The 14,112-nt window shown below is 36.5% G+C and overlaps 1 protein-coding gene across 3 annotated transcripts in view; it reads left to right on the forward strand.

The window, feature by feature from the left end:
• Positions 1 to 14,112, forward strand: part of ZFYVE9 (zinc finger, FYVE domain containing 9) — a 121,065-nt gene that overhangs the window by 32,810 nt on the left and 74,143 nt on the right. For all 3 annotated transcript variants that reach the window (XM_008577792.1, XM_008577860.1, XM_008577922.1), the window contains 3 exons: positions 5,660 to 5,780; positions 8,777 to 8,899; positions 10,804 to 10,959. In XM_008577792.1, coding sequence (XP_008576014.1) covers positions 5,660 to 5,780; positions 8,777 to 8,899; positions 10,804 to 10,959 — 400 coding nt within the window. The remainder of the gene's footprint in view (positions 1 to 5,659; positions 5,781 to 8,776; positions 8,900 to 10,803; positions 10,960 to 14,112) is intronic.

Genomic DNA, 14,112 nt, shown 5'->3' on the forward strand with positions numbered 1-14,112 from the left:
ACTAACGTGGAAGATTTTTAGCTTGCATACTCTCCAAACATCTAGGTTTAGCTGCACCAGGGGCAACTGCCCCCTGAGCAATCACTTTTTGCTGTGCTTCAGTTCTTTTATCTGCATCAAAGGCTTTAGTCCTGTGAAAGTTTTCTGGTCTTTCTTAATCTTAGCAGTTCTACGTGTTTTCCTAAAGGGTTGGGCTTTGGCCACCTAAGTTAGAAGCTCTGGCCTCCTAAACTACAGGACTTTGGTCCTCTAAATTACAGGCTTTGTCCTTCTAAGCTACAGGCTTTGGCCTTCTACACTACAGGCTAAACTAAGGCCTTTGATCCTCTAAACTACAGGCTTTGGCCTTCTAAGCTATAGGCTTTGGTCCTGCAAAATACATATGTTTTATTTCTATCTCATTAATGTCAATATCGTCCACATTAGTATGTGTGTGCCTTGAATTTCATGGCCAAGGTTATAAGGATGTTAATTCGAATTAAGTACACATGTTCATCTTTTTTAAAAATAAGATGATAGGGCCAAGCCCATGGTGCACTCGGGAGAGTGTGGTGCTGGGAGCGCAGCAGCACTCCTGCCGCGGGTTTGGATCCTATATAGGGATGACCGGTGCGCTCACAGCGCTCACTGGCTGAGCGCAATGTGGCTGGTCTCAAAAAAGGACAAAAAAATAAATAAATAAATAAAATAAAAAATAAAAATAAGAGGATAAAAATTTGGATAAAGTTTTAAGACTTTATTTTTTTGGAGAAGTTTTAGGTTCACAGCCAAATTGAGAGGAGAGAACAGATTCTTCATATACTGCCTTCCCCCACACATACATTGCCTCATCAATATTCCCCACCAGAGTGGTATAGTTATTGTAGTTGGTGAACCCATATTGACACATCATAATCACTCAAAGTCCACATTTTACATTAGGACTAGATAATTTTTTTACTCCTGAAGTTTCATAGAATTGTTAGTTACTGGTTATTTATATTTATGTTAAATAATATTTTTTCAAATATTTACCTCCCACATAATTTGTGGATTTGGTTGTAATTGAAATCTCATGTTGTTTTGTTGGTGGGACTGCAAAATGGTGCAGCCTTTATGGAAAATTGTATGGAGGTTCCTCAAACAATTACAGATAGATCTACCATATGATCCAGCTATTCAACTGCTGGGAATATATCCAGAGGAATGGAAATCATCATGCCGAAGAGATACATGTACTCCTGTGTTTATTGCATCACTATTTACAATAGCCACGAGTTGGAACCAGCCCAAGTGTCCATCATCAGATGAGTGGATAAGGAAACTGTGGTATATCTACACAATGGAATACTACTCTGCTATAAAAAAAAAATGAAATACTACCATTTGCAGCACCATGGATGGACTTAGAGAAAATTATATTAAGTGAAATAAGTCAGGCACTGAAAGAGAAATACCACATGTTCCCACTTATTTGTGGGAGCTAAAAATAAATAAGGAAATATACAAACAAATGGGGCAAGGGTGGGGAAGAAGACACAACAATCACAACAATTCCTTGAACTCGTTAAGACAACTGAATAGATATGATGTTGGGGGGGAGGGAGGAAAGAGGAATTGGTAAAGGGACATGAAAATCAACTATATTGTATATTGATAAATTAAAATAAAGAAAAAAGAAATTGCATATTGTTAAGATTAGATTTGTTGACATAAAGAGCTGAGTTTCCTATTCGTTGAAGAGGCATTAAATCATGCCACCTCTGTCTTCAGGTGTTTTGAAGTATTTATTGGTATTTTTCTATGGCTGCAGAGGGCAAGAACCAGAACTATGTCTCATCCTTCTTTGTATCTCCACAATGACTTTGTCATGAAAGTTTCTTCTTTTTTCCCCCAACTGTTTATTTGGAAAAGTTTCAACCTACAGAAAAGTTACAGGACTAGTATTCTTTACCTGTATTCACCAGCTGTTATCATTTTGCCACATTTACTTTACCACTCCACACATACACACACATGCTTTTTTTTTTTTTTTTTTAATGAACCATTTGAGGATTAGTTGCAGTTTACTACTTGGTACTTTAGCTTGTGTCTCCTAAGAACAAGGCATTTTCTTACGTAATAACAATACAGTTATTACACGAGGAGGAAATTTAACATAATTCTATTCTCAAATATATAATCCATATTCAGATTTTCCCAATTGTTCCAATAGTGTTCTTTTTTTTAAAAAAAAAAGATGACCGGTAAGGGGATCTCAACCCTTGGCTTGGTGTTGTTAGCACCACGCTCAGCCAGTGAACAAACCGGCCATCCCTATATAGGATCCGAACCCGTGGCCTTGGTGTTATCAGCACCGCACTCTACCGAGTGAGCCACAGGCCGGCCCCCAATAGTGTTCTTTTTAACTTTCATTTATGCATCCATGTGTGTGCACAGATATATAAATATTTTAATTAAATAAAATTTATTTATTTTTAAAAATCAGGATCTCATCAAGGATTACAGTTGCATTTAGTTTTGTTTCTTTGGTTTCCTTTAATCTTGAACATTTCCCCTACCTTTTTTAATCTTTCATATTATTAATATTTTTTAAGCATTTGGGTCATGTTTTGCATAATGTCCTCAATTTGTACTTGTCTTTTTTCTCAGATTAAATATTTTTGGAAATAATAGTAATAAATAAATGATGCATTAACAATAATAATACATAAGTGATGGTTATTTATTACTGGATTACATCAAGAAGTGTCAGTTAGTTTGATAACTGGTTAATATGATATCTGCTGTGTTTATCCATTGCAAGAATATATTTTTCTTGTTGCAATTAATAAGTAATATGAGGGTGAAACTTTGAGACCGTGAGTATTCTGTTTCATAGTAGTCTTGATAATTTTTGCCTGAATCAATTATAATTGTAGGGCTTATGAGGTGATGATAATTTTTTTTCTTTCTGTTACTTTTTTTTTATATCTCTTAGTTTGTATGATAGGTTCTTAAAACATAAATATTTTTGAATGAATGAGGAAACTCTACTGAATGGATATTATAGGGAAACAAAGTTCAGCTCAGTAGAAGAGAAACTAAACCAAGTAATTATTTTATTTCTGTGCTCTCACATTGTTCAACACTCTAATTTAATATTTACCTGGTAAAGAGAAAGAAAGCAAATTCTTAAACACCAGACTAGAATATATTTTTCTCCTTTTTATGGTCTAGTAGAGTGCCTGACACCTAGTAGGTGCTCAATAAATGAAGTAAATTTCTTTTCACAGAAGATACTTAAGTAGAGGCCAAGTGACTACTTCTTATGATATTCAAAGGAGGATTTATGCACCACTAAATAGCAGGTTAGAATAGATTGCTTTATTTCCTGTACCAGGCCTTCAAATTAGTTAATGATGGTCTACCAGTAAAATTTTCCAAATCTCCTCTTATATGATGCTATACTAGCTACACTGGAAAGTTTTAGCAAAAACCCACTAAAAACAGTACTAAATTATAGATAGTATAGATGCAAGTATGGCAAGACATGAGCTTTTTTTTTTTTGGAGACCGGCCGCACTGCGCTCAGCCAGTGAGCGCTGTGAGCGCACCGGTCATCCCTATACAGGATCTGAACCCGCAGCGGGAGTGCTGCTGCGCTCCTAGCGCCGCACCCTACCGAGTACGCCACGGGCTCAACCCAGACATGGGCATATTTTTTTTAAATAATTTTAATCTTTATTCAGGTATAAAATACATATAGCAAAGTGTTTAAACAGTGTTTAAGAAACAACTTGATAATATATATATAAAATATATTGTATATATATACAATGACTATATATACAATATATTTTATATATAATGACTATATATATACACAAACATATGTATATATGTGTGTATGTTACCACCTCCCAGCTGAAGATGCAGAACATTTCCATTACTCCAGAAGATTCCCTCATGCATTTTTAATGTTAGTACCTTCCTCTCCTCTTCAAGGTAACCATTATTTAAGGTAATCATTATTTTCTATCATTACAGATTTTCTATCATTATTTTCATGAATTTCTTGAATTTCATATAAATGGAAACGTAATGTTTCGTGTCTGGCTTCTTAAGCTCATCCTAACATTTATGAGATTTATGCATAAATATTAGATTGTGTGCACCTCTGTGGTATGCATCAGAAATTAATCTTTTTATTCCTGAGTAGTATTCCATTGTATGGATATACCATAGTTTAAATGTTTTCTTGTTAATGGATATTTAGATTGTTTCTAGTTTGTGGCTATTATGAAGAAAGCTGCTATGAGCATTTTTTTATGTGTCAAAAAACTATTTTTATCCTGTGATCGATGGGGTGACATTAAGCTCTCCTGGACCGGGCCTTAGCCACACAAAGCAAGAAACAGACATTTCATGGGAAGTGGGACCTCTCTTCTTGTTCAGCCTGTGGGTTCCTCGCCTCTCCTCCCCACCTCTTGGTGGTGTGTGGAAGGCAGGGGTGAGGAATCTGGCCCGACCTGCTCCCCTGTCCTCTGTCTCATCGCGTTGGCAAGGTTGGGGACCTCTGATGGGGAAAACGACCCTTGTTTGTCTCTGGTGGATTGTGCCTTGTTGGGCAGTACTCTTGTGATAGTTTCTCTGGCCCTTTGTGGTGCCAGGGAGTCCTCCAGGTCGTCCCTCAGGTGACCGAGGCTGAGTGATGGCCTTTTTCCTGTTCCTAGTGCCCTTCTCTGGTGATTACTGCAGTGTCTCTCTGCGTGGGTCTAAGGAGTTGGGGCGCTAAGTGCAGAGAGTACCCCCCAGTCATCCCACCGAGTGTAGGGGGGATTTGGCCAACAAGCCCAATGAAAACCGCTGAAAAAAAATTTTTTTAAAACCCAATTTTTAAATGTTTTTCTTTTAACTTTTTAAAAGCTTCTTTTTCTTGCTTAAGTTATATGCTTAAGTAGAGAGGAGAGCATCATTTTGATATGTTTTGAGCATGTTCTGTTAAATAATCATGAATTAAGTTGTCTTAACTCCACCCAAAATGTTTTGTAACATTATACTTTAGTAAGTGTAGCTACTGTGATCTACATATTAATGCAAGGAAAAATGAATTTCGAGTTTTAAATAATTTCCTAGTAAATGGAAAATGATGACCTATTTTGATATCTGTATTTTAGTAAAGTTAATTTTTTTCTTTTTTTATTGTAAAATATGTGTAACATAAAATTTATCATTTTAAGTACATTCACATTATTGTGCAACCGTCATCACTATCTCCTTGAAGTTAATTTTTAAAAGCAATATAAATAAGACTTTAAGTAGACTCTATAGGCATTAAAGGTTCAGAGATTGTAAAATAAGATTGAAATTTTGTTTCTGTTACCACTGCAGTTTTTTAAAAATACATTTTTTTAATAACGAAAGATACCTGGCTAAAGGAAGCTTTAACCCCAGGCTATGAGGCCTCTTCATATTGCCATGATTTAATGATACCAAAAGGAGAACCTATACATTTGTAAACATTTTCATTGTATAATCCTAGTCCTTCGGGGAAACCACAGGTTAATTTGTTTCTTGTACTGTCTCCAAAAGTGTGAATTCCAAATTTTCACTCAAAGTCCCACTTATATTCTTAATTATATTCTACCAAAGTCTTGAACTCTGTGTAATGCTCACTTTGCTGATTTACTTTTCCTAGACGGATATTTCTTTATTCTCTGGGAGTATAAATCAGGTTGGAAGTCCTGTTGGGAGTGCAATGAACCTTGTTCCTGAAGATGGCCTTCCTCCCATTCTCATCTCCACTGGTGTAAAAGGAGGTATGTGGCCTTACATACTTAGACAGGGATGGTCATATATGCCAAATGTTGCCTTCTAATTAAGGGAAGGAGACAATTTGAGTGATTACCACCCTTCTCCTATCCAACAAAAAAAGCAGTTACACCCATGCCAATGAAAACAATTGTTAACTGTTATTGTTTTAGAAGTAGATGTTTATGTTTTTATTTTATAATGTTTTCATTTTTTGGAAGGATATATTAATCACAATATAAATGTAGTTTATTTGCAGTTTTTAAAAAGTATTTCAGAGCACGTAATGTTCTTAGGAGTTGCTTGTGGTTCTAGTATTGGCCCACTCTGATGCAGTCATTAATTTAGCTTTTTGTTTTGAAGTATGATATACAATATATATTCAGAAGGATACATTTAATAATGTGAACAGTACTAAATAGCAGTTTTACTGTCAAAAAATATTTTTAGGGAGTCCTGGTAAGAAGTAAAATTATTATCCAGTCAAAAGAATGCTTAACTTTATGTGAAAGTTTGTTGTTGATATATCCGGATCAGTATCCAGCCAGTTCATCTTTAGGAGATGGTTTATGAATAATCTCTCCTGAATTTTGTCCTAGGCTTTTACCTAGTCCCCTTGCCTTCAGTCTTTCTCTCCTTTTTGTTTTCCACACTGATGCCTGTTATCTTTTTAAACATAAATACTATCATATATTGCTCTTGCTTAGAAATATTTAATGGATTCCCAATGCCTTAAGTATAAATTACTTATCTTAGCAGACATTGTTCCTTATAACCTTATCTCAACCTGTCTTTCCAGCCATATATTATCAATTTTATTTCTAGCCATTATCCCAGCACTTTACATGCATACTGCAGGTTATTTGCTATGTTTTGAATATTCACTTTTCATTCTTACAAGCATTTTGTTTTTCTGTGGAGTAGTGGGAAGAGAGTCAACTTTAGAATTGGACAGAGTTTTAATGCCAGTACCATTCCATTCTAGCTGTGTGATCCAGAGGACAAGTTACTCAGCCTCTTTGAATTTGTTCCCTAGTCTGTTTAAAAAAAAAAAAAAAAAAACAACTAAAAACTCTTGGACTAGATCATCCACCCATGATTTCTTGCAGGTCTATTTGTTATGGCTAGTACTTCCAATACTGTATTAAATAGGAGTGGTGAGAGTGGGCATCCTTATCTTGTATATTAGCCATCCTAACTGGGGTGAGATGGTGTCACAAAGTGGTTTTGTAACAGGAAAGAGTCTTATATGAAGTAGTCATGTAATTTTTTCCTTTTCTTCCTTTTCTCTGCTTAGAATACCCTTTTATCCTCTAGACTACCAGAAGAACTCTTCAGCCTTTCAAAATCCAGCTTAATGCATAACACTTCTCTGATCCTTAATGAGGCATCCTGCAAAGCAGTTGTTTTGCTTCCTTATATCCATTCTAATAACAATTCTTATAGACGGTTGCCACATTAACACTTTTCTCATTGTAATTTAGATGTTTTAAAGGTCTGATTGTTTTACTTACACCATGAATTCCTTCGGTCTTAATATACATTTGTGTCTTCTGTTCCTTGCCTGGTGTTGGGTCCATAGAAGGCTGTTAGCAAATGTTGGCTGAATTTATTGTAGTGTCAAATCCAGCTGTGTCCCAGATAGTGCAGCAATGAACTTTGACATAAAGTTAAGCATTCTTTTGATTGCATAATGCCTTTGCTTCTTTACCAGGACCCCCTAACAATATTCTTTTGTTAGTAAAATTGCTACTTAGTTTTCAAATTTTGGTTGTTTTAATACATCTTAGATTAATAAGGAATTAAATTGGCATACTGTATTGTTAAAATAAGTCAGATTGGCGTGTTCCATTTACATAAAAAGTTACATTAAATCTAATTGTCAAAATCCTTTCTACCAAGAAAAAACAATTGATTATCTGTATTTACTTAATTTAATTATATTACAATCTCTTCACCAGAATTTTGCAGTTTTTTATTCCAGTGGGATAACTTAATAAATTTTTTTCTTTTTATTAAATCACTTAGTATTTCTCTTTCCAATAAATATTTTCATTAATAAGGTAGAAATTTTTTATTACATTCAAAAAATCAATTTTTAACTTTCTCCTGGTCAGTGGAAAGTGGTATTTCTTTGTTCTTCCTGGCTATCCCTTGATGCATTTTATATAAGAGCAACCAAGCAACATTCAGCTTTTCAATTTAATTCCTTTATCTCTAGGCTCTACAATTATTGCACATGATTTTGACTTCAACCTGAGAGGACCACTATCATTCAAAATGAGGTGGCCGAATATTCCATACTGTGCTTGCAGAGATTAAATGGGAAAGATTGCATTCAGAATCTCAAGTATTAACTTGTCCATGTTCAGAATCTGATGTGTGATTTACTAGTGATTTTAGTGATATATGTACTAAACTATTGTATTATACTTAGGGGAATTGTTTTCAACCAGTCACTTATTATTTCAACCAGATACTTTTATTTTCTGGGTGTATTTTTTAAAGTTAAACTTTTTAATGGTCAAAAGTCTCAAACAGTACAAAAAGGTATACAGTAAAATGTAGGGCTCCTGTCTGCCCCAACTTCTTGATATTCTTTCCAGAGGTAATTAGTGTATTATCACTTTTTTGTATATCATGTGTTATTTTAAATGTTGGTCTTAGAATATATGTTATGTGATATTCTTGTTATGATAGTTGGAAATTTTTTATTACATAAAAGAGTTGCCTTTAGTCTATGGCACAAACCATTTTGGGGAGAGCACTATACACAGGATAACCATATTATCATCTAATCTGGACTGGGTCACTTTTGAGAGTAAAAGAGGGCACTATTAACATGACACTGGGAGAGCAAGTAGAAACTAGGACCTGTGTTCACCCTGTCTATAAATCAAGTGCTTATCTCTTTTCCTGTGAATAATCAGCTTCTTCCTCCATCAGATTTCTTTCTTGTTTTGTCCCTTTAACTAATATATTACATTGTTTTCTCCCCTTACAGACTATGCCGTAGAAGAGAAACCATCGCAGATTTCAGTAATGCAGCAGTTGGAGGATGGTGGCCCTGACCCACTTGTATTTGTTTTAAATGCAAATTTGTTGTCAATGGTTAAAATTGTAAATTGTAAGTTAGAACTTTTAAAAAATTAAAATGAGATGCTTTATTGCTCATAGATAGTAAATAAAGCTTTCAAATTTATTACACACAAGTATTTTTATAGAGAACCACATCTTTCTGAAAACTGAGTTCTAGATAAATTGGTTTGTATAAAATATATGTCCCAGAGGACAACTGTGGGATGAACTAAACTCTTACATTTTGTCACAGGAGTGAGGTAGGTAAGTTCTCCATGGAGGAATGCCAAACAAATATTTAACTGATCTGAGTTAATTCTTCAGATTGGTATGTTAGGTCACAACTCACCACCAGCATAGCTGTTGGTAGATAAATTATCCAGAAGGGCAAACAATTTACTCTCCAGGTTTTAATCCTAGAAAACATAATCATGGTGCAAAGCTTTATTTGGAAAAAGTTTACTAACACATAGTAAAGCTTCAATACTTCATAAGTTAAGATTCAGAAGAAACTTTTTAATTTTTGGTACTAACTTCACGGGCATAAAAAGAGAAAGAGGACAGAAACTTAGAATCGTGATTCTGCTTTCCAATATGGTATTGGAAAATAGAAAATGCATTTATTCTAGATGAGTTTCATAGGCAGTTTTGGAGGAAACAAGGAACCTCTGGGGAACAGTCCTCCAGTTCCCACGGTGTACTTGTTTTAAGTTGGTCTCAGAAACCAGAAACACCTATATAGTACTTACTTAGAGGTTCTACAGTGATGAAATGTAGGTTTCTGGCATACCTGGTAATCGCACTCTTATATGTCTGGCCACTTACTAATGCTTGCCACCTTTCCTTCCAGGATCAGATTTTAAAATATTTGGCTTGAAACTTCAATTTACATGTTATGCTTAGAAATTAGCTAACCTAGGGCTGGCCCGTGGCTCACTCGGGAGAGTGTGGTGCCGATCACACCAAGGCCATGGGTTCGGATCCCTATGTAGGGATGGCCAGTTTGCTCACTGGCTGAGCGTGGTGCTGACAACACCAGGTCAAGGGTTAAGATCCCCTTACCGGTCATCTTTAAAAAAAAAAAAAAAAAAGAAATTAGCTAACCTAGAATTCCTGAAATGTGCATCTTCATTGGTTAATCCATGTTTAGGTACATAAAGTAAGGATTACTAAAGAGAAAGAAAGGGATCTTTCTTTTTTTGATTTACATGGTGGTATTCATAATTTATTTGAATCCTTTTCAATTCCCTTGGGAATCCCATTGTGTTGGAGTACAAATAATGAAAGTGTCAAGGATTAACCATTATTTTTGACTACATGTGGCTTGTGCTATTTGTATTCTACACAGCCTTAAAGGAAAGGAATGGATGGACGTAAGTAGTCTAGAAAAGCCATTCTTTCCAACATTTTTTACAGCATGAAGCCAAATGAAGACATATTGCTGGTTATCTAGAATTTTCTCTCAGAAAAGACTACAATTAAAATAGCTAGAATATTTTGGTCATAGATTAAATTTAGTAAATGTACATAAAAATAGGCTACAACCTGAGGCCCAAACTGCAGTATTGGCTTTCATTGTTGTTGTTGTCTCTGGCCTTAAATAGGTAATTATTTCCTTTGGTAAAGTGATAGGGTACATAGTTTGGTTTATTTAATTATTAATAACATGTTTCTTTTAATAATTACACTTTTTACTTCCCTTCCTATTATTTTTCTAAGTGTTTAGAAAAGAGTCAGGGGCATTTGCAAGTTTTATTTTCTACAGTAGTTCTTTGGCTCAAAGCAGTGACAGTTTACAGTTGAATTATATGGACTTGGTATGATCTATTTTAAACTTTGCTGTATTGTAACATAGATTTCTTTGCTGTATTGTAACGTAGATTTCTGTGCATCTTTTTTAAGAGTAAGAATTGAGAAAATGTCTTTATTTTTATATTTTTATTCCATCTATAGATGTGAACAGAAAGTGCTGGTGTTTCACAACCAAGGGAATGCATGCGGTGGGTCAGTCTGAGATAGTCATTCTTCTACAGTGTCTACCGGATGAAAAGTGTTTGCCAAAGGATATCTTTAATCACTTTGTGCAGCTTTATCGAGATGCTCTGGCAGGTGGGAATGCTTTATGACTTAGTTTGCACTCTTTGTAGATAATAAAAATTTTGGGCCTCAAATAAAAAATAATAGTCTTAAATTTGGACATAAGCATTGCATTGGAATTTGATAGTAGTGGCAAGTTAGAACTTGCCACGTTTTGAGGAAACTATAAATTTCAGTACTTTATCTATTATGGTTGTTATTATTGGGAAGCGGAATCAAAGTTGTAAGGGAATCCATTGACCTTGATGTAGAATATTTTCCTTTGAATGACTTAGGGGTCATGATATTGGTTCTTGGTAGAAAGGAAGCATAATCAAAACTTATTACTTTTTCTTCAGTTAACACTATTTATATAATCATAATATAAACACTCTTGAATATTTAAATTTCAAAAACAATTAGCATGGATGGCTTTATTATGTTCAAAATAAATTGTAAATATTCTTAACTATAACAATGTAAAACTAAAGCCATAAACACGTTCTTGGGGCCAGCCCGGTGGCGCACTGCTACAGTGCGCCGCTTGGGAGCGTGGCGGCGCTCCCGCCAAGGGTTCGGATCCCACATACAGACCGGTTCCTGCTCACTGGCTGAGCAAGGTGCGGGCGCAGCACCGAGGGTTGCGATCCCGTTGCCGGTCCCGGTCCGGTACGGGCGCAACACTGAGGGTTGCGGTCCGTTGCCGGACACGAAAAAAGACAAAAAGGAAAAAAAAAAAAAGTAAAGCCATAGCTATTAGAAATTAGGGAAGACTAAGGATATTAATATAAAGAGATACTAACTAAATTTGAGAGAGAAAGATTTTATTTGACATTACAATTATTTGTGATGACATTATATTATTTGACATTGCCCAGTTAACCTCTCTCTGATTTCAAAGAGGAAGTAAGAAGTGATGTAATTGAACTAAATTCTCATTTATTGTAACAGGAAATCAGTAAATAATATCTATACTTGACAAATAGGGAAAGAGTAGTATAAATATAGGAAGTGAAACAAGTAAATAATGAAAGAGATTGTCCCTGAGGAACAAAGGCTTGGAGACAGGGGTAAGGGTAGCCAAGGTATTAAAACTATTTTTATGTGCTATTCGATAATATTTCATAAATATATTAAAACCATAAATTATTCAGACTTTCTTAATGCAATAATTTCCATCTTGGGACTCTATGCCAAAGACATTATCCAAAATATAGAGTACGCTTTTGTGCATGAAAGTGTTTATTGCAGCATTACCTAAAGTTAACACAGAAATTCAGAAGCAATCTAAATGCCCAGCTATAGGTGAAAAGTTTAAGTGTGTTAAACTTAGTAGATATATGCATCTTTTTTTGGAACTTTTTCAGCTATTAAAGTATATTTATGAAAATCTAATAATATGGAAAATGCTCTTGAAGTAAGTACAAAAGCAAGATATAAAATTTCTTTTTTTTGGGCCGGCCCGGTGGCACACTGGAGAGTGCGCCGCTTGGGAGCGCACCGGCGCTCCCACTGAGGGTTCGGATCCCATGTGGAGACCGGTTCCCGCTCACTGGCTGAGCGCGGTGCGGGCGCAACACTGAGGGTTGTGATCCCGTTGCCGGTCCCTGGTACGGGCGTGACACCGAGGGTTGCGATCCCGTTACCAGTCAGTAAAAAAGACAAAAAGGAAAAAAAAATTTCTTTTTTTTTTTTTTTTTTTGACCGGTAAGGTGATTGCAACCCTCAGCACGGTGTTGTCTGTACCATGCTCAACCAGCAAGCGCCCCGGCCATCCCTATGTAGGTTCCAAACCCGCGGCCTCAGTGCTCCCAGTGCTGCACTCTCCTGAGTGAGCCATGGGGCCGGCCCTAAAATTTCATTTTTAATGTGATTGTAGATTATGCATAAAAGATTATGCCTTTAGGGGCCGGCCCGGTGGCGCACTGCTACAGTGCGCCGCTTGGGAGCACGGCGGCGCTCCCGCCGAGGGTTCGGATCCCACATACAGACTGGTTCCCGCTCACTGGCTGAGCGAGGGGCGGGCGCAGCACCGAGGGTTGTGATCCCGTTGCCAGTCCCAGTCCGGTACGGGGGCAACACTGAGGGTTGCGATTCGTTGCCGGTCACGAAGAAAGACAAAAGACAAAAAAAAAAAAAAAAAAAGACATGTCTCTGTGTAGGTATAATGTTACGAAAGGGCAAGGTAATATACTAGACACTGACCACATGATAACTGTGAAGTACATTTCAGTACTTACTGTGTCAGTTCCAATATGTATACGGTTAATCTGTATTCATTTAGATCCTCCAGGCCATATAATACCTTGGAGCTGAATTTACTTCCAGAAATGGCCTGAAACTTTTACTTTTTTCTTCTATTTGAATGTATTCACATGTAAAAACTCTTAAATAGAGAAATGGCATTGGAGGCCCAAGTAATTGTATGTTCATGTGGGTTTTGAGAGGGTGTCAGGTACTATGGCGTGGGAGGTTCATGAATGTCTTCTTTAGAAGATTATCCCTTTATTCTGTAGGCAGTAAAGAACCATTGAAAGAGTTTAAGATAATGAATGACATAAGTAGATTTGCATTTTAGAAAATTCATTGTGGAAGCAGTATGAAAAATGAATCAAAGTCCATGAGTCTGGTGGCAGTTAAGAAGCAACTGTAGTGGATAAGTAAATGTGGTGTATTCATATACTAAATACTGCTCAACAATAAAAATGAACAAATTGCTGATGTATGCAAAAATATCGATGAATCTCACAGACATTATGCTGAGCAAAAGAAGCCAGGTGCCAAAAAAGTACATATTGGATGGTTCCATTCATATGATTCTCTGGAACAGGCAAAATCAATCTGTGGTGACAGAAATCAGATCAGTATTTGCCTGAAGTAAGGTGGCGGTGCGGTGCTGGAACTGACTACAGAGGGGCCCAGGGAACTCTCTATGATAATGCTCGTTTGTTATCTTGGTTGGGATAGTGGTTACATGGGCGTTTACATTTGTCAAAACTCAACAATCTATACACTTAAAAGCTGTTTGTTGGGGCCGGCCCGGTGGCGCACTGCTGTAGTGCGCCGCTTGGGAAGTGTGGTGGTGCTCCCGCCGAGGGTTCGGATCCCACATACAGACCGGCCGCTCACTGGCTGAGCGAGGTGCGGGAAGCAACACCGAGGGTTGTGATCCCGTTGCCGGTCCCG

Source organism: Galeopterus variegatus, unplaced genomic scaffold (assembly GCF_000696425.1).
Source record: "Galeopterus variegatus unplaced genomic scaffold, G_variegatus-3.0.2 Scaffold6, whole genome shotgun sequence".
In the NCBI taxonomy this organism is placed as follows: domain Eukaryota; kingdom Metazoa; phylum Chordata; class Mammalia; order Dermoptera; family Cynocephalidae; genus Galeopterus; species Galeopterus variegatus.